At 41.0% G+C, this 19,950-nt stretch overlaps 1 protein-coding gene across 1 annotated transcript in view; it reads left to right on the top strand.

Moving 5' to 3' along the window:
* The window catches only part of igf1rb (insulin-like growth factor 1b receptor), a 42,388-nt gene that overhangs the window by 4,741 nt on the left and 17,697 nt on the right, over nucleotides 1-19,950 (top strand). Inside the window, exon 2 of the mRNA XM_062389533.1 lies at nucleotides 2,310-2,876. Within this exon, the coding sequence (XP_062245517.1) occupies nucleotides 2,310-2,876 (567 nt within the window). The remainder of the gene's footprint in view (nucleotides 1-2,309; nucleotides 2,877-19,950) is intronic.

Here is a 19,950-nt window from a genome sequence, read left to right as displayed (position 1 = left end):
ACAGTTCCAACTCTGTGGCTTCTGAAAAAACACTATTTATGTTTTGGAGAACTACAGATGTTCATATCGGCAGTATTGTCCGTGGCTGATTACCTACCATTTAGTCCTGCGACATTTACAGATTTTTACAATATTCACGTTCAACATCAGTTTGTACAGCATTCTTTGTTTCACGTCATTCCATTGCTTAAACTTTGGTATGTTAAATATTACACTTTTAATTTAAAAGTGATGTGCCCAACCCTGGGACATGGCAGATAGTCTAGGATTACGTACAGCCAGGAGTACATTGCTCTAGATCCAGGTGATACTTACATTTATTTACGCTCATTAAACTTGCAACACCAGACCTAATGTTTGATTATGAAAACTTAGAATTTGTATCCTGAAAATTACTCATCTTTCCTAAACATTTTAGGGCCACATTTGTAAAGTAGAACTTGAGACCAGCATTAAAGTGGTAGTGTGACAACCTGCTGATTCGTATGAGTTTTCCATGACTCACTGCCCTGCAGCTTTGAAGTGTAAATCCTCCTCACTGTGATGTGCGATAATGGCCTCCATATTTCTGTGGGTGCTGCTGGGGCTTCAGGCTAAGTGTTGTTTAGAGTACACCACAAAAGTGGGAGTAAAGGCTGAAGAGGCAAACACTCCACCGATCATATCCATCATGCAGCACCAGACTTTTTCTGATGAGGGTCAGGATTATTTAAAGGCAAAAAAAGGGAGGGCACTTTTTAATACTTTTCTTTATGGTGGTTTTTGGTCCATTTCTTCGTCAAAATAGAGCGGGACTCTACTGATGGTCAAATTCAAGAAGTTCAAATTAATTTCATGGGAGGCTCAATGAATAAAGGTGAGGGGAAAAAAGACTTGTATAAACGAACAGACCGTTCAGAGATACAGTGGTTTTGGGGAAATTTGAGTTTGTCCTCACTTTTCCAGTTTCAGACGTTAATAAATGCCCCAGGAACAGACCTATTATGTATTTAGTGCAGTCTGACATTATCTCAGACAACAATTATCACATAACCAGGATTGTGTTAGCATCCATGAATTGAGCAAAACTAGATAGATAAACAAAGGTGGGATGAGGACACACTCACAGTCTATACATTGTAGGGATTACCATTAAATTCATGGTTCCCATTGGATGTATCCTACAAACCTGCATTACTTTTGTTTAGTGCAACCAACCGATTGAAGTTTTCACTTGAACTGTAAAATGTTTCAACATCTGTGACTAAATGTGGTATTGCCATTCATGGTTCCATGGTAGTCTATTCTATTGACTAAAGTCATCATCTGAGTTTTCCTCCAGCAACAAAACTTTTGTGGTGTTGTGGCAACTTTAAGATGGGAAGTCAGTTCGAAATTTAAAGTTTTCCATAACTTTGTTTTACGTGACTTGAAAACATTTCCAACAGTCCTAGTGCTAAATAACATGCTAAAATATGATTATGAGACATAAAAAACTAAATATTGTATACACAAGACATAAATTCTATAGTTGTTAGTATTTAAACATGATTTCAGCGTTAAGCACAAAGCCTCACAGAGCTCTTACCGGGGCTCCAGGCTCTTTTTTTCATGAAAAATACATTTGTTGTGACACTCCTCCACGATTCTTTCTGCTCTTTGTTTAACTTCTTTTCAAATATTTGTGTAGATTAAATCATATAGTCTGTATTTAATCAACTTACAGTCTGTACATATTTTATGGATGATGTTTTTATGTCAGCATAGGCCTTTACTGGAGTTATATTCTGATGGCTTCCTAAAAGCAGATAAAACAAAAATAGTGGGTCATGTTCGGTAGACACAAAACAACAACAGCCTGAAAGCAGAGCAAATTAACCTTTTTGCATTGTTAAATTACACTTGAATAGAGCACGACCCAAGTATTTACTTTGTCACACAATGTTAAGTTGGCATTGAAACGAGAACAGATGTTCTGTCAACAATAGATGGGCTCAAGTGTACTGTCAATATTTAAGAAAGCTATTGGATAAATACTTCTTTGTAAATATCAATTTCTGAAATTGAGATGTTTGGTTGTATCTTGTTACATTTAACAGTTATTCATTGCTCTGTTTAAATAGTGGGTCAGTAAATTTTGAGGTATTAAGATAATTTGTGAGAAGTTGTTCTTATACGTCGCTTAAAAAGATAGTGTAGTTTGATTAAGCTAAAACGACATGGTATGATGAGGAGACATTTATATCAAAGAAACAAATATGAATTAAGGAAGTAGGTGGTTGGATGTTTATGTTACTCATCTTACCCTCTCCTTTTGTTTTCCCCTGCAGTCTGTGGTCCCAGCATCGACATTGGCAATGATATCAGTGAATTCAGGCGTTTAGAGAACTGCACAGTGGTGGAGGGCTACCTGCAGATCCTCCTCATCGGTGACAAAAACAACAATAATATCAACCTGGAACATTTCCGCTCCCTCAGCTTCCCCAAGTTGACCATGATCACTGACTACCTGCTGCTATTCCGGGTGTCGGGCCTGGACAGTCTAAGTGCGCTCTTTCCCAACCTTGCCGTCATCCGAGGACGTAACCTGTTCTACAACTACGCCCTTGTAATATTTGAGATGACCAGCCTGAAGGACATCGGCCTGCACAACCTGCGTAACATCACCCGTGGTGCCATCCGCATTGAGAAGAACCCTGAGCTGTGCTACCTGGACTCTATAGACTGGTCACTCATCTTGGATGCAGAGTTCAACAATTACATTGCCGGGAACAAGCAGTCCAAGGAGTGCAGTGATGTTTGTCCAGGCATCATGGAGAATAGTCCGCAGTGCAGAAAGACCATGTTCAACAACAACTACAACTACCGCTGCTGGAATTCCAATCACTGCCAGAAAGGTAAGCAGACTGTCACACATGAAAGCTCATTAGGGATTTGAATTGCAAATGGATTTTGGAGATAGTCTAGCCTTTGGCCTGTTTTTGTAACTCTGGGATATAATGAACAACCCAGTGTCCATAACGGTGGCCTGCCAACGGTCAGTAGCTGTGTTTGGGCTGCAGGGAAGGAGGAGTGCAGAGGAATGTCGTCATATATATAGCTCAGGTGTTTAAATCCTAGTTAAGAAGACATGAATAAAGAGCTAATCATAGGTATCAGTGCTGACAACGGTTCTACCTCTGCCCATGTTGCTGTGGGTGTTCTGAGTATTAGCAATGACACTCATTGTCAGCATCTGTTTAATTAAATACAAAATTACGTATATTCTAGGTTGGTTACCTGAGGGAACACAATGTGCTGCAATTCTCTCAAAAGAGTCTGTATCAGGTATATAGAGACAGTTATTTTAAGCTATTTGGTTTAATACAAATGTTCTCTCCTGCATTCCCTAAACAAACCGATTTAAAGGAGCGAGTAGATTGGTTTATAATTAAACCACTCAAAGCATAGTGAGTTTGAAGTATCCCTTTAATTCAGTGTATACGACTGCAGTGTTTTCGATGACTTGTTTTGCTGGTGCTTTTCAGATTTGTGTGTGTGTGTGTATGTGTGTGTCGGAATTGTTTCCCTGGTGACTGGCCCCTTGCTGCAAACTCGGCATGATGATGTTTTCAGACTTGTGACATGAAACTGTCGCAGGACTGGCCTTGATCACATGCATGCACGCCCGCGCAGTCGTCATCATTTAAACATAGTTGAAGCAAAGACAAAGATACAGGCAGGCAAACATAAACATTCAAATTACGGAGATGCAAATATTTCTAACATAGACGCATACACCTGGCCTGCTTTGTGCGTTGTTGCAGTGGCAGTGTGAGCATGCTGGGAAAGAAATCCCAGGGTGGAATATGGATGAAGGGATGTTAGAATGATGGAGGTGTCTTGAGGATGGAGGATGATCCAGGGGCGGGTCAAGTGGAGGAGCAAAAGTTGGTACTATTTATTATTTCACTTGTCAACATTAAAAAATGGAGACCACTCCTCTTTTTCGTTATTTGTGGAAACTTTAATGCAACTCACTTAAACATGTTTAGGTCTGTTTGTAATGAGAAACTGGGAAGGGCAAATTAGACTTTGCCGAGTCACCACAGTCTTGGTAATTATTGGGAAACACTGGACACAGTATAGTTCCAGATCATGTAACTCCTGTAAGTCCTGTCAACAGTTGTCTTCACAGCTACCTAATTATTGATGTGACTGTTGGTGTCTTCTTTCAGCCGCAATCAAATGAGCTGGAATTCCTATATCGTCAACATTACAGGTGAAGTGATAATGTGAGGAGTGAAAGTTGATCAAATATAATATTTGTGTTAGCATTTTAGGCATTTTGTCTACGTATCTTTGTTGTACAATTGGTTAGGAGCTCAAGTGTAACTGTGTGGTGCCGTTTCCCCTGGTTTGAGGACATCTTTCTATCTCCACGCTGTTGAGACTAGACTGAAACATATTGTTTTTCACAAGGCGGGAGTTGTGAAGGACAGGAAATAGATGTCAATATTATTTTGAAATAGCCAACTACTCAAAATGAATACCTTGGGTGGAAGAACTTCTATTACCAGTGCTACTGCAACAGCTGCTGCTACTACTGTTTCCATTACCTCTGCCTTAACTAGCAAGCCATCTGCCAATTCTGCTACAACTAATTTATTTTACTAAAACTACTACGTCTCCATCTTAGACTTCTAACAGTTACTTCTACCACTTGGTGCCACTACAACCACAGTTGACACCATTAGGCATGAATGCTGGGGCCACTGCTCTCATTCACAGTTGTTGTCATGTCCAACAGACATTGCTACACTCAGGCTTCATCCATACTACTAAGAGTTTTTTAGCTCCTAAATCTAAGACATTTAGAAATGCCGTTGGCCCCATTTTAGATTGAAAACTTCAGGGCTTCATTGTAGTCTGGACGGGCAGAAACATTGCTTGTGCAAAAGCGCTAGCAAAGGATACAAATAGGCGGAACGCGGCCGGGCCGGACCCAGATGCTTTTATTAGATCTTTATGTAGCGTTTCTATTTTAACCTGCAAACTTTCTCTTGTATTTATGGTAGTCTTATTTTAACCTTCACAGCTTTTTCGTCTTTACGGTAGTGAATCCTTGCAGCACATGTTAGTTTACTTCTGTCACTGATCCAGAGAAAGTAGGTACAAATATAAACGGTTAAAGCTGTTTAGTTGTTATTGATTGTTGAGATTGTCTTTATGTGATATGTAGTTATATAATAGGAAAAAATAAGAAAAGGGGATATATATATATATATATATTTTTCAAAAATTAAGCACTTTATTTTTAGATTTGTTTTTTATGCAAACCTTATTTTACATGAAACAAGAAAATACCTTTTTTATTTCATTTCTAGAGGTCACTTCAGTTCATCGGGAGTCAAGTAACTACAAGGCTACTTAATCTAGTTGTTGATAGACTGTTAAACTTGAATTCACAACGTTTTGATATTCCTCCAGAAAGTTCCTTGAATTTTACTTTCGTTTTCATAATTTTTTTGATGGACAGCTTAATGTAGATTGATAGATTCCCTTCTACCTGAATGGAACTCTTGAACAAATCTTATTTAGGAGAATTACAGTTGCAATCAGAAATATTCAACCCCCTCACCTCAATTGACATTATAGTGATGTGGATGACAGATAATGACAATAAATTACAAAAAACCTCATCAAACAACAAAAGATAATTATTGATGCGTATTTTAGTTATTTTGACAACAGAAGTTGACTTAACTTTGAAGTTCAAATGAAAAATGTAACTCTTTCAACACATGTGCATGTGCAGTATTATTCAACCCCCCAGCTTCAGTACTTTGTGGCGCATCCTAGCTTTTATAACTTCTAAAAAAAAATTTCGGTAAGTGCGGACAAGCTTCTTACATCTCTCGATTGGAATCTTTGCCCATTTTTCAAGTGCAAAAGCCTCTAGATCAGTGATGTTGGATGGCTTCCATGCTGCAACTGCCTTCTTTAAATCTCACCAAAGATTTTCAATCAAATTTGAATCTGGTGACTGTGAATGCAACTCCAGGACGTTCCAGGATCTTTTTCTCAACCAAGCTTTGGTGGACTGGGAGATTTTGCTTTGGATCATTGTCTTGCTGGAAAGTCCAATGATCACCACGGTTCAATTTGTCAACAGAAGGAATCACATTCCTCTTTAAAATGGCCTGGTATTTCTGTGAATCCATGATGCCATGTACACAATAAAGATTGCTAGTTCCTGCCGCATAAAAACAGCCCTTTGACCAACCTCCATGCTGGACTGTGGGGATGGTATTCTTCTGGTCATAAGCCTGGCCTTTCACATGCCAGACACACCGCTGGTCCATACGTCCAAACAGTTCCAGTTTGGTTTCATCAGTCCATAGAACTGTCACCCAAAACTCTGTAGGCTTATCCAAATTCCTCCTGGCATATTCTAGTCGACTTTTGATGTTGCTTGTGGTCAAGAGCTGAGTGAGTCTTGGAGCCGGCCATTAAGTCCTTTATTATTCAGTGCACGTCTTATAGTTGCCACTGCAGAACTTGTACCAGCCTTCATCAGGTCATCCTGTAGGTGTCTTGCATTCACACAGGGATTTATCTGAGTTGTTCTGACTAAGTTGCTGAGGGTCCTTGATGAAATGCTGGGCTTTCTTCCATGGCCAGGCAGCTTTGAAGCTGCTCCATCAGTTGTAAACTTCCTTATAATGTTCCCAATTGTGTCTCTTGGAATATCATTTTTGGGGGAATTCTTCTTCTACCCAAGGCCTTTCAGGTGTGATGAAATAATCTACTCTCTCCACTTTTGTGTAAGCTCCTTTGTCTTTCCCATGATTGCAACTCACCTTGAATACCTTCATGGGTAGGGCTTATATATGCATCACAGCTGAAGCAAATGAAGGATCAGTATAGAGTTCCCAAAGGCTTAATAATGTTTCAACTCAACTTTAGGACAAAAAAAACTGTCAGACAGCTTTAAAAACAACAATATTATATAGGGGTTGAATAATCGTGACATGGCTATCTTAACAAAATATACTGCTACACACAAATACTACATCATGCATTTTCCGAGTTGATTTTCTTTATCACTCAACTCATAAAGTAGGCATCCGAAGTTGAATATTTCTGATTGCAACTGTATGGTACTGTAAAAAGGCAGATTAGCAGTTCAAACTGGGCTATTTTTAATTGTGAAATAATGCCTTGCAATGCATACTTAGTTTTTTGTCATTTTGTATTTAAGAAAAGATTATTATAAATTGACTCAAACTTTTATTTTTGATAAATTCATTATTAAGATTAAGATGCATTTATTTGTCCCAAAACACATGCACAGACATGCACAGGCACACTCATGCAGGTAGGGCAATTTAATCTCTGCTTTTGACCCATCTGGTGCAGGACACACAGAGCAGTGAGCAGCCATGTATGGCGCCCGGGGAGCAGATGTTGGGGGAGTAAGGTGCCTTGCTCAGGGGCACTAGACAGGGTAGGGAGAATCCTCTTGGATTTTTTGGACAGATCAATCAATGTTCGTCTTTTTGTTGTTTCTCCGTGGAGTCGAACCAGAGACAAACCAGAGACCTTTTATACCCATAGTCCAAGTTTCTGCCACTAGTCCACCAAGTAGAGTAATACAAAATAATCATTACATTAATTGATAAAAAAAAAATCGATTGGTGCAGCCTTATTTTCAGGTGTGTTAAGGCCGAATTATAGTCGGGTTGCACGCATGCATGCAAAACACGCAACACGCCCCTCGCATGCCCTCCTGCGGCTTGCGTGCGTCCGCCAATTTTTCTAACTACACGACAAAGCGACGCAAGCCTCACGCAGCCCGCAAGGCTTATGATTGGTCTGCTTACTACATCCCTTCCACAATACGCGGAAATCACGGAAGATTTAGAATAACAAATATGGACCAAATAGATGAGCACGTGGCAGAAGAGATCCTAAAGTATAACCATTTGCAAAAACCGTCACTGACTGGCCGATTTGTCCGCCAGAAATAGGCTATGAGGGGCCGGAGTGGCGATCTAAATAAACAGTCGACGAAGAAGAAGACGTCTCTTCTTTGTTGGTTTTGTTTTCGACAAACAATGTTACTCCGCCTAGTGTTCTGGCGGTGAATTGCGTTGTAACACGCACAACACGTTAGTGAAGTACAAACCAAAACGAGTCCGTCGATGCAACTGCGTAGCCTTCCGCGCTTGCAGTCGCAGGACTATAATTCGGCATTTAGTATGTGAGAGGTCATTACCGATGCAGAGCTAAATGGTTTGTGTAGACAGATCATTTTAGTTTGGAAATATTGTTTCAAAATAAAAACATTGTATTATGGACCTAGGCTCTTGACTAACTGCTGCCAGCACAATTTCAGAAATGTATTCTTAGTTTTGAAAAATAAAACTCGGCAGTTGAGTGTTAAGGAAGCATCACCAACTATCCTGAGATATGGGGTGCACATACATTCTCCTGGTAGCAGTTTGTTCCCAGTCATATCTCAGAACCTGACTAACTGGATGGGATAGTTGCAGGCATGGCTAATTTATTTGTGTTCAGTTGGCATCCTCTTATCTGCGAGGTTGACATGTCTTGTTAAGTCAGTTTCAATGGACTAAATATAGAAGAAGTAGAGAATGATCCTGTGAAGATGCATAAGCAGTCTACCACGCTCCAGAGGGAGTGTGTCAGCCGGGGCAAATGGGCCATCGGTTGCCACTGCCTCTGCCTTAAAACAGAATTGATCTCAGACAACATGAGCTCCACTGCTGTCTGCACTGCAGAGACTACATTGTTGGGCTATTTATTAGGCACTTTATTGGGGAGGTCTGGTGGTAGTAAAGCCAGGCTTCATTAAAGTGACGAAGGCCGATAGCAGAGTTGTTATGAGGGCCGACCACACTGTGCTGATTTCCTCAAGTTGTTGTCTGGCAGCTTTAGCCCCTGTGGATCATAGGTTGTCTACACAAACGTACTGTACAATCCTTTGTTAGTAGAATGTAGCTTCAAAACAAGTTAAGCCTGGTGCTGCTTTTCTTTGAATTATGACTGGTTATTTGATCTTGTATGAATAGCAGCAAAAACTGTGACCACAGTTGAGCATATTATCACGATTGTCATCTGTGACCTCTGATAAGGCCCCCTGTTGAGCTTAAGTAGTCTTATATTATATCTATTGTTTAAATGTGTGCATTACTCTCTGCCTGAAGGCCGTGCTGACATGAGAGTCAACTCAGAGCCATTTTATTTTCAGGCCCGGTCATTCGTCAGATCAATAAATTACAGAAGGGAAAAGTGCTAGGCCTGTTTTTGTAGAGTTGACACAAAGGACATGCTTTCAGCCTGAGCGCATTCATAAAACTATTACAGGCAAAAGAGGGCTCAAGGCCTGTTTCCTTCTCCACGAAAGTGTTGTGTTTTTCAATCGTAGTGGTGGGGGATGCATTCTCCAGTGTTTACTTCCCTCATTTGTTGTTTGGAATCTGGTTTGGGTGTTTTGTCTCGTTCATAACTCAAAGGCTTCTTCCAAAAAAGAGCCATGTCTGTGCATGCTGGGACACAAACACACTGTCTCTTCACACCCGCTCACGCTCTCTCAAACCCCCCCCCCCCCCCCCACACACACACACACACACCAGACACACACACACACGCACTCACATGCTCTCACATTGAGCAGCATGGGGGATGTTTTTCCGGTGCTTTGTATGGTCTGAGGAGATGAAAGCACATCATTAAAGTACAAACTAGGTCTTTTGGGATTTACTGGAAGGTATTTTTTTCTTTTGTTAACCCCTGACAGAAGGGATTACACATTAAACTAGAAGGATTGTCTTCAGGGTTGCTGTTTAGCCTGCCACTATATTAATTGACCATACTTGACATGTCAGTGTTTGCTCATTTGTAGTCATTTAGCTGACGTATCTTCCTGGTGAGACAGTAAGCTCCTGCATTGATATTCCGGGTAAACAAAAGTAACTTCGAGTCTACTTCATGTTTGAATGATTTATTTTTGTATCCTGTATTTTTCTATTACACCATGTATAAAATTTTATGTAGGCAAATAAATTATTAAACTGAATGCCTTTTTATCTTGTCGGGATTTAAGGTTTCATGGTTACTTACAGTGGTAGAATCCAAAAAGACAGACAGACAGACAAATGCATACACTACCACTGACTAGGGATGGACATTCGATTAAATTGTTTTAATTGATCGTCAGAAGAATTAACGATCGATTTTCGATTAATCATTAATATTTTTAAATTAAATTTCACTATTTATAGGCTATATTAAAATGCAGTGAAAATAGAAAAAACACAGCATGTTTCCTCATTGAGATCTTTATAACAAGATGAACAACTCTTGTGGCAGTTAAACAGGATCCGTTCACTGGTTACACTTGAAACTATGCGCTGCTGTACTCTCAAACCCCGACGAGAGCCGCAGCTAGCCGCTGAGAGCTAGCTCGATTTGACGGTTTTCGACCTCTCAGTCCGGTTGTTGTCACGTCCTCTCTCCTGGAACCCCTCATCCAGACCTGGGTCTGTCCGGGTTCCCTTCCCCGTGGACTGGACTGACGGTCCGTGTGCGGACATGAAGCAGAGCAGCGGAGGCTAGCTCCGGGCTTCTTCTTCCAGCTGCTAACATCCTCACTGTGCTGCGTTCCAGGCAACTCGGATATTCCGACCTCCTGCCACATAACGAAATCCATTTTTTCCGTCGATGAAAAATCAACGAAATTCTTAATGATCAATAATCGATCATCGATTAATTATGCCCATCCCTACTGTTGGAATAATTTTATATAAGTTACCATGAACTGAATATGACCTGCATGAACTGAATATGACCTGGTGTAGGAGTTGTTATTCAGTGCTGTCTGGAAAATGCTGAAGTAAGCTTCTAAGCTGTAGGCGACCTTCTTACACGTTAGAGTTAGCCTGACTAACCACTGCTGTGCCTTGCGTAAAGTTGATTTTTAAGGAACTGTCTGTTATGGTTATGAAACCATAAAGGTTATTTTTCCATTATGTGTAGAATGGGGTATTACCAGATAAAGCAACACCCCGAAGAGAAGGAGTTATCAAGAAATGAAAACCCCACCCAATTGATGTGTTGTAATTTTGAGCTGTGCAAATAAAAACACTGTGTTTGGGAAATTCCGTTGAAGTTGGCTGCGACCTTCTCAGAGATGCGGACTTCCCTTGCAAGTAAAAACTAAGTACTCGTGTATGTCTGGTGTTTGATTCTGATTCAGTTCTTACAGCATTGTTACATATCTGGGTGAAATTCCCTTCGAAACCTACCACTGAGTTTTCAAAAGTAAACCAATCTCTGCTGTGTATTAAGCTTAAACCTGGTTCTGGGGATGCATAAACTTATTTCAGTGCCTCCGGAGCCAGTTATTGAAACCCGCTTTCTAAATTGATGCTTCTTTCAGCTACACTTTACTCATGCACTTTATACAACCAAAAGTCTGCACTGGAAATGTGCTCTATATTTTCACTCATAATTTTTTCCTCTGTGACAGAGATTCAGGTTTAGTAGGGATTAGATATCAGCATTGAGTGTAACACACAGTATTGGTCCACTAGTAATTGAGATCCAACCAGGTTCAGGTCCAAATTCTACTCAGTCTAATTGGGTCAGGTGGGGTCTGGTTTTACTGCCACAAATCCCATGTCTATGTGGTCAATATGTTAAGTATCTGTAAAGGTTCAAATGGACCTTAATTAATCAAATCAAAGAACTGGTGTATAGAATTTAAGGGAGGCTACATGTCCTTACCTCAGATTCTTACTTGCTGAAATCATCCTACTCAATGATGGTCATCCTACCATGGTTCAGTTTCCTCTGGATCAAGGAGGGAGGCAAAGGACTGATGCAGCTGTAATGTAATACAACAAGATGAGTGATGTTAATAAATTATTTGTAATTCAAGTAAAATCTTTTTCAAGAAGCTGGATCCATTCTTTTTGTATGCAATCAGTAAAATGGCATTAAGATCTTGTCCTTAGAGGATTGTAAAAACAGCTTTACTGTATTAAGCTACAGCAGCCAATCCCCAAAGAAGTTATTGATCATCACAACTAAAATCACAACAACTAGTCATGCACCCCTTACCCTAACCCAGAGCCCAGAGGCTGTCAGGGCTGGTAATTATAGGGGCTGCTAGTAAACCAGGCACATCCAGGACTACTTTTAGTGAACAGTCACACCCATCCCTGGAATTCCTGGAAGTGAACATTACTGGTTTGGCTGTGTCCAAGTGCCTACTGTAATTATGTGGCCTTTAATTGTGCTCTGTTAACACCGTCATGTCGGGATGAGCTGCGACCGGGGAGTGACATGAGTCTCTTGTCTATGGATTCGAGGTTTGGTGGAATTTGCCGGGAATAGTTTTTTCTTCTTTTTTTCATCATTTCGCTCTGACCTGATCACAGGAGAAAAACAATAAAAGAGATGAAAAACAGAACATTTTGGCCCTGTTGGAGATTTTTTTAGTTCTTTACTTAAGGGCTTTTTTCATCGTCTGTATTAATAAGGGATATAACAAGCTCCATATACTATCACAAATAACAAAAGCATGAACAGATGGCAATTTTATTAATTGATAATACGGTTCTTTCTCTTGTTCCTTAACCACATTATAGAGTGGTGTCCTGGAAAACCCAAATGCAGGTTTCGGATTTGAGTTTTTGTTCTAGTAACATAACAGAGAATCCTCCAATTTAAGGAAACTTATCTTGATAAGGTGTGGTACATTAGAACACAATAGTTTTGGAAATCTCTTATCAAAGAAAATTGAATATAAAAAAACTTCCATTTTGTTGAATTCTGGTTGAAACTATAGCCTTCAGGCTAGGATGCCGCAAGGTGAGGGGAATCTTAACCTCTACCTCCTTCATCCTTTCTATCAAATTCCAGGGATATTTCTGCCTTCCCACACCAACAAAACACTCTAACACAAAGACTAAGGAATGTGGAAAACTCATTCTGATGTCTGTGTTTGTTTGTGTCTGTGTGATTAGAGTCAACAAAATGTGGAATTCATCATAAAGCAATTGAGCTGTAGTTATTGTTCTAGAAATATTTATTCCATAAACATGTGATATGTATGTGTAACTGTAACTATAAAAAATATTTAATAATTAATGAGATCAAATAATTTAATTTTGCTTACAATTTCAACAGTTTACCCATAATGTTAGTTATTTATTGAATCATTTAATGAGTACCTTTAGCTAAATATTTAAGCGTTTATTGCATTTTGTTTGCTAACCCACCCTCTACACATGGTGTTCATGAGGTACAGAGGACTCGATATTGTACATTTACTTTTGATTCACATTGTAATTAACACTTCAGTGAACTAACACTTTAAGCTACTTAGTTGAGGTTCAATCTGTCCACATATCTCTAAGGACCTTTAAGTACCCTCGTGTTGGAAATCCCTACTTTAATCACCAATCTCAGACACCAAAGAAATTGACCAGCATTCATGCTGCCTCATCACTCAGAATTAAAGGGAATTAAAGGGAGATTTGATCTACAGTCTCACTAACTACAGTCCATCTTGATTTGATGTGACAAGGTGAGCAGAAGGATCTTGTGTGAATCCTGTTTTATTGCGGAAGAGTCAGGGAGAGACACATGTCCAGCTCATCATCGCCAACAGGACTGATGTTCAGCAAGTGCTTCACCTGTGTTAGTTTTTATTTTTTCTCTCCCAATGACCCCACTGTAATTATGCACAGGAAGCTTTAGGACACACATCTCCTCTGGGATGGCTCCTTACACTAAGAGCAGCGAGGGGGGATGAAGAAGAGGAGGGAAACCCAGAACACCGTATGATATTCTTGTCAATAACCGTGGGCAAACTACAGCTCTTTACCTGAACTGAACAGCAGCTGTTTCACGTGATCACTTTACTTGTTCCAAGTGTCTCATTGTAAAACCAAACTCAATATCTGATTCTGTTGAAAAGTGAAACCCCCAACTACCCCCCCCCCCCCTTTTTTTTCTAGTGATTATTTCATTAATTGAATTGCAACAAGACCCAATGAAGCGGTCCCTGAGTCATCTAATTGGAATCCTAAAAGAAACGGGTTTGCACCAGCCAATGAAAACTATACCTCATTCTCCCGTTTCCATCCATATGCTATGCAGGTTGTTTAAATAGCTTCTACTGGACACAATGTGATACAGTGGTACATTGTGTCATTTTGTTTGAATGTAGTGATTTTCATTGGTCATGGATTTTGGCTGCCCAGACACGGTCTGTTACGGTCGATGATGTGCTCACTCTTTGTGGCGGTCTGTGATGCTCAGAGTACTTTATGAGCCGTCTGTGTGTCAGGCCCAACTGATTGGCAGGTTTTGATGTCTCGAATCTGCTGGGAGACTCAGGAGATGAACCGGACAGTACTGCTCAGCCATGTAGAGCTGTGAATGCACCGAATGAATGGAGATCCTTGTTCTGCTGAGGCGAATCAGCCTGTAGACACTACGCACGCTACTGACTGACTGGTTTTCTGAACGACTGATTCACTGACTAAACCTTCACACTGACAGACTGTCTGCTTGTCACAGAACATGCTTTGTCCGGGACTGGAAACACCAAAATATTGTTGTGTTTTCTGTCCATCATCAACCTCTTGTTCTGCATCAGGATACTGTGTTGGTATTGTTTCCCAAACGGGCCCGAGTACTCAACACACAGGGAGGGCACAGAGAGCGTGGAGTCGGAAAAAGGGCAGGGATAACTCCACACTCATTTGATCACACAGTCAGTCACACACATACACCAAACTTTGAAAAAAATAGGAAAAAGAAAGTAAGTCTGGAAACATCCATTACCCAATGTTTTCATCTGTTCTGAGTGGATTCTGTACGTTTAGACAGATTTGAACATTTCTGGCTGAGCAGGGCAGCACACTAGTTAAAAATACAATGTTTGTTTGAGACGTAAGACTATTGCCGAGGCCAATTTCAGCTTGGGCCTGGAATCATAGCTGTAGTGCACATACAGTGAGTAAGAGCTGAATGCTGATGAATGAAATGGTGCAGATCGATATTCTTTTGTCGGCCGCTCAGTTGTAACATACTATTTCATGGCCCTGGTTATTTTTGTTAGTGGTGAGGGAAGGTCAGGGTCTAATCCCACAAAGCTCGAGATTAAATATTTTCCTTTTAAATTTAAGTGACATGGTAAATGTCTGACAAATGTTTTACATAGGTCTCCGTTATTATTACAGGCACCAAGGGGGTTCTGTTTTTATCTGCATTTGCTTCGTTGGATCACGGAAGAATACATAACGTTTTGGATCAGATCTGGATCAGTGGGAGCCAGAAATGTTTTTCACTTTCTTTCAAATTCTTGTGAAATATGAAAAAGTTTTCATTTAGTTTCAACATTTTGTATTAAGGCTAATTCTGCCAAGGTTTGAGGAGATAATAATCTCCTCAAACCTTGACTCAACAATTAGAAACTATGGGTTCCTCTCAGCAGTGTTGTCAAAGGCCAATGAGCCAAGTCCTGGAAGGCACATGCACGCAACATGCGCACTTTGTATATCTGTTTTCATTCAGAGAGTACTGTTATGATGCGTTGTACCTGCCTACTGAGAACTGCTGAGCATTGCAGGAACACAGACACACAGACACACAGACACACAGACACACAGACACAGACACAGACACAGACACAGACACACACACACACACACACACACACACACACACACACACACACACACACACACACACGGTATTTACGGTGGAACATCCTGACACAATCGCTGATGAATTTCTGGTTAGGGGTGTTGGAATAGGAAACCAATACAGATTCCTATCTGTTCAGACATCCGACTCTCCCTGTTAACGTGGTGCTGTCTCAGCCACGAGTCGTTCTTGTGCTAAAGCCTGGAGCGTCATCAAAGCAACCCAAGTCTGTGTGGTACATCCTGTTCTTATCACCTCAAGGAGGGGGGCTGAAAATAAGGATTAACTATCGGAAAGGCTTTTAATTCTTATTCCATCAGCTGATCTCGGTGTGAGAGAGAGAGAGTGAGAGAAACAGCTACCTGCCACATCCACTGTTTAACCAGCTGGCAAGATATTTAGAATCAAATCGGAAGTTTTCATAAGTTTTTTTTCTTCATACTTGTGTGTGCTACTCTTTCAAGGCTGCTAGAATTAATAAGTTTAGAAAAGACACAGACGTTTTCCCGCCATCCAGCTGGTGACTGGTGTGAGTTTCTCAGCCAACCTACCTGCTGGGCTGGTATGTCTGTTTCCCTGAATGCCTCGTATTGGCTTCTTGACCCACTGCAGTGATCTTTATCCCACAGTCGAGTGAGTGCCCTGTAATGACAGAATGGACTTCAAAATGTACAGAAACTATTTTTCATCCAACCCTTAAGTTTCTCGTAACCCTTTCTGACTGAAGCAACAACACAGGAAAAAAGCTTCACTTGTGTGGACGGATACATTCATAGATTTGCAGAACTCAAACAATACAAATATCTTGTGTTTTTGAATGATAAACTTTTCTGTTTGTGTTCATTTGTGCTGTCTGGCTCCCGCAGCTGGCGGGTGTGTGTGTGTGTGTGCGTGTGCGTGTGTGTTTTCCTTTAAGAAAAATGTGATGCGTGAAATGGTGTTTTTAGTTTCCTCCTCTTCTACCATCTCCATCCTAAACTATCCTTTTCTATTCTTCCTCTTCTGTCCTCCTTACCACATCAAATTCCTCCTTCCATAGTTCATTCTATTCCTCATCCATGTACATTCTCCTCCTCTGCCCCTTCCTTTTCCTCTTAATCCTTCACCTCCTCCCCTTGAGCTGTAGCTTTGCATTAACCTCTCTCTTAAAGTGTAGCAGGGAGGAGACAGAGGATAAAAGCTGGGATCTATTATGTAGGCGATGTACACTGTGTACCCATCAACCCCTCCACCTCCTCCCACCCTATACTGGTCACACAGGGAGGAGGCTTCAGATTAGCAGTTCCCAAACCGAAGACAGGGAAGATCTCCCTCCTCAACCCCTCCTCAGCTCTCTACAGGCACATTGCAAGATTGCACCTTTCCAGCACAGCTTCCATCACCCCATGCAGGGGTCAGAGGGCGCGATTGGAGTTGGTAGGCGTCGGGCGGTGGGGGCTTCAAGCAGAGAAAGAACATTCTGTACCAGAGAAATGAAGCACTGGTTTTGTGCCGCTGGGCACAAACAGCCTGCTGAATGGTTGGTGGGACCACACAGTCTGAAGGGGTTGATTGGCTTCCGTGTCAGTCGGGAGGGAGCCCGGAAGGTCATCTCATGGTCACTGCCTGATGGTCAATCTTTATACAATGTGAAGCACAGTAGATTTCTTCTTCCTGAGTTCAGATCCAGTCAACCATGCATATTAGGTACTTCCAAGCAGGTGTGCTGAATTCAAGGTAGTTAGTGTTTGGTTAGTATATTAGTATTTGGTCAGATAAGTGAGGACCAACACTAAAAAAAATCGATAATTTTTTCACTGTGGTATTGTTGCTCAAAACGGCTACTTTCATTTTCACTGTCAGCCAACAAAGCACATGAACGTGCACTGCCTGACAACTGCTAGAAGCTGACTTATTTCTATGACTCGCTCTCCAACGTCTGGCGATCATCTCTGCTTCAGTGGTGTTTGTCTCTTCACTTTATAGGCTGTCGGAGCATGGGGCCTGGGCCAGGCCGTTAAGTGACAGACGGGTACGCCAGCCAATCATTTTAATTTGGTCTGAATGAAATGAACGGTAGTGAGGGCCACAGACACCAGTGTTTTAGCCTTTTTTTTCTGACAACATTGTAACCCTACCTCTACCAACACTTATCTTCATGAATGCATAATATGATGCACATCAGCAATTCTGCCAGAATCCATTCAATCCATGGCAGTAACGGTGGTATACTCCAAGTTAACTCCAAGTTAGAGAACTCTTATCAAAAGAGGAAAACGTATGTCCAAAAATAATGGCATGAAGAATCCAATGCAAGAGAATTGTTATGTTATTATAAGAAGTGTAACAATGTTTTGGTTCATTCTGTTGCAGGTTGAAGCACAAATTAGAATATGGCAGGCCGCCAGAGTCTAGATAATTAATGGTAAACACTGGAAAACAATGCCCATTGTTTTCCAGTGTGGAAATGCTGGTAATGTCCTAATGTGTTTAAAACGCCATATAAACAAACTTTATGTTTATACATGAGAGCTGCAACAATTAGTAAATAAGTGGGAAGTATATTCCTGTAGGATGAGCTGCTGGCATGCAGCTGTAAAGACATGTTTCCCAAAAACCACACTTCCTTTGAGTGTTGGGTTCCAAGTTATAGAGGTAAAAGATCAACCAGATGGTTGGAACTTTTCTGTTTTGTCTTAGGCCCTGGTAATGACTTCCTATTCCAATTCGACATCTGTTTTCTTTTTTCTGTTTTTGAAGAGGCTTTTCTTCAAAGGGCTTTACAGTCGGGCGTTCAGCTCTTTCAGTTCATGTAATTTGAAAAGCGTAACAAAACAAGAATAAGTTGCAGGTTCGATGACTAAAACACAGATTCTGGAGTCATTATGGATCAGTGAAATTGACTGTTGTCATTACAGTAACAGTAGACAACCCCTTTGGCCCTGGTGTCTTCCGTTTGTTCGACACAGCTTATAGAGGCAACATGTGGAAACGTGTCTCTGTGATTTTATCTCTCAGCATCCGACATGATTTGCCATAACTTTTATTTGCCTGGTTTCTCTATAAACACATCCTCTGGTTAACCTAAGCAGATGACATCATGCAAATTACAGTCTTTTGTTCGTGGAGTTGTTTCTCATTCAGATATGCCTGCCCCCTTTGTTTATGCCCTGCACTTTAATAACACACAAACAAAATTTCAAGAAGTGAGTTTCTGTTATTCCTTAGCAGTTGGTGTTTGTCTCTGTGGCAGTGGCAGAAGTACTTTGAAAGAAACGTTACGCTCTGTGGATTCTTTCTCCGTCGCTGTGGTGGTGTCAAGGGAATTTCACCCAGACATGTAACAATGCTGTAAGAACTGAATCAGAATCAAACACCAGACATACACGAGTACTCAGTTTTTACTTGCAAGGGAAGTCCGTACCTCTGAGTAGGTCGCAGCCAACTTCAACGGAACTTCCCAAACACAGAAGCTTACTTCAACATTTTCAAGACAGCACTGAATAACAACTCCTACACCAGGTCATATTCAGTTCATGATAACTTATATACAATTATTCCAACAGGTGGTAAGGGGCTAAATGGAACCTCTATTGTTGGGAGGAACTGCAGTTGAGTTCAGTGAGGCCAATTCTTGAACCAAACATTGCATCATTTACTTCCCTGCTCTCTCAGTTAAGGGGTCAACTTGGGAAAGGAGCTGTTGTTGTGTCTGCTTGCTCACTGTCTGCATCATGCTTGATTCAAATTCCTCTACTATCAAGACAAAGCAGCCGGGAGGTGTGGCTCCGTTCCATACGTGGGTCAGTCCAGTGTTTTCCCTCTGTAGCTTCCAATCAGTTTTTCCTGTCATCAGTTACAGTATCCTCTTATTTAGAGGGACACCACAGCAACTAGAGGAGTTATTTGTAGCTGTGCTGGTTGGAAAACCCGTACCGGAGGGGCTTTGTCACTGTGGATCTGGGATGAGCCTAGCACTGCACTACTGGGCTCAACACCAGCAACTGAGTTGGACGAAAGCTCTGACTCGCTGTTTGTTGGATTTGGTTTTGTTGGCTGGATTTCTTTTTACACATACAGAGTTGTTGGTTGCCCAGTTTGCACGACTTCCTTTTGATTGTCGGTTTTTATTTGGTGCTTTACAAGCTCTATTCTGAGCTGGTTCACATGTGTGTACACACTCATTGTCAGTCATTCTCTAGTAAGTCTAAATCATTTGTTCAGGACTGTAGCCAGCAGTGTCGTGCCAGAGGCTAATTTGAG

The sequence above is a fragment of the Platichthys flesus genome, chromosome 1, assembly GCF_949316205.1.
Source record: "Platichthys flesus chromosome 1, fPlaFle2.1, whole genome shotgun sequence".
NCBI lineage: Eukaryota > Metazoa > Chordata > Actinopteri > Pleuronectiformes > Pleuronectidae > Platichthys > Platichthys flesus.
This window is presented reverse-complemented; position numbering and strand designations above follow the sequence as displayed.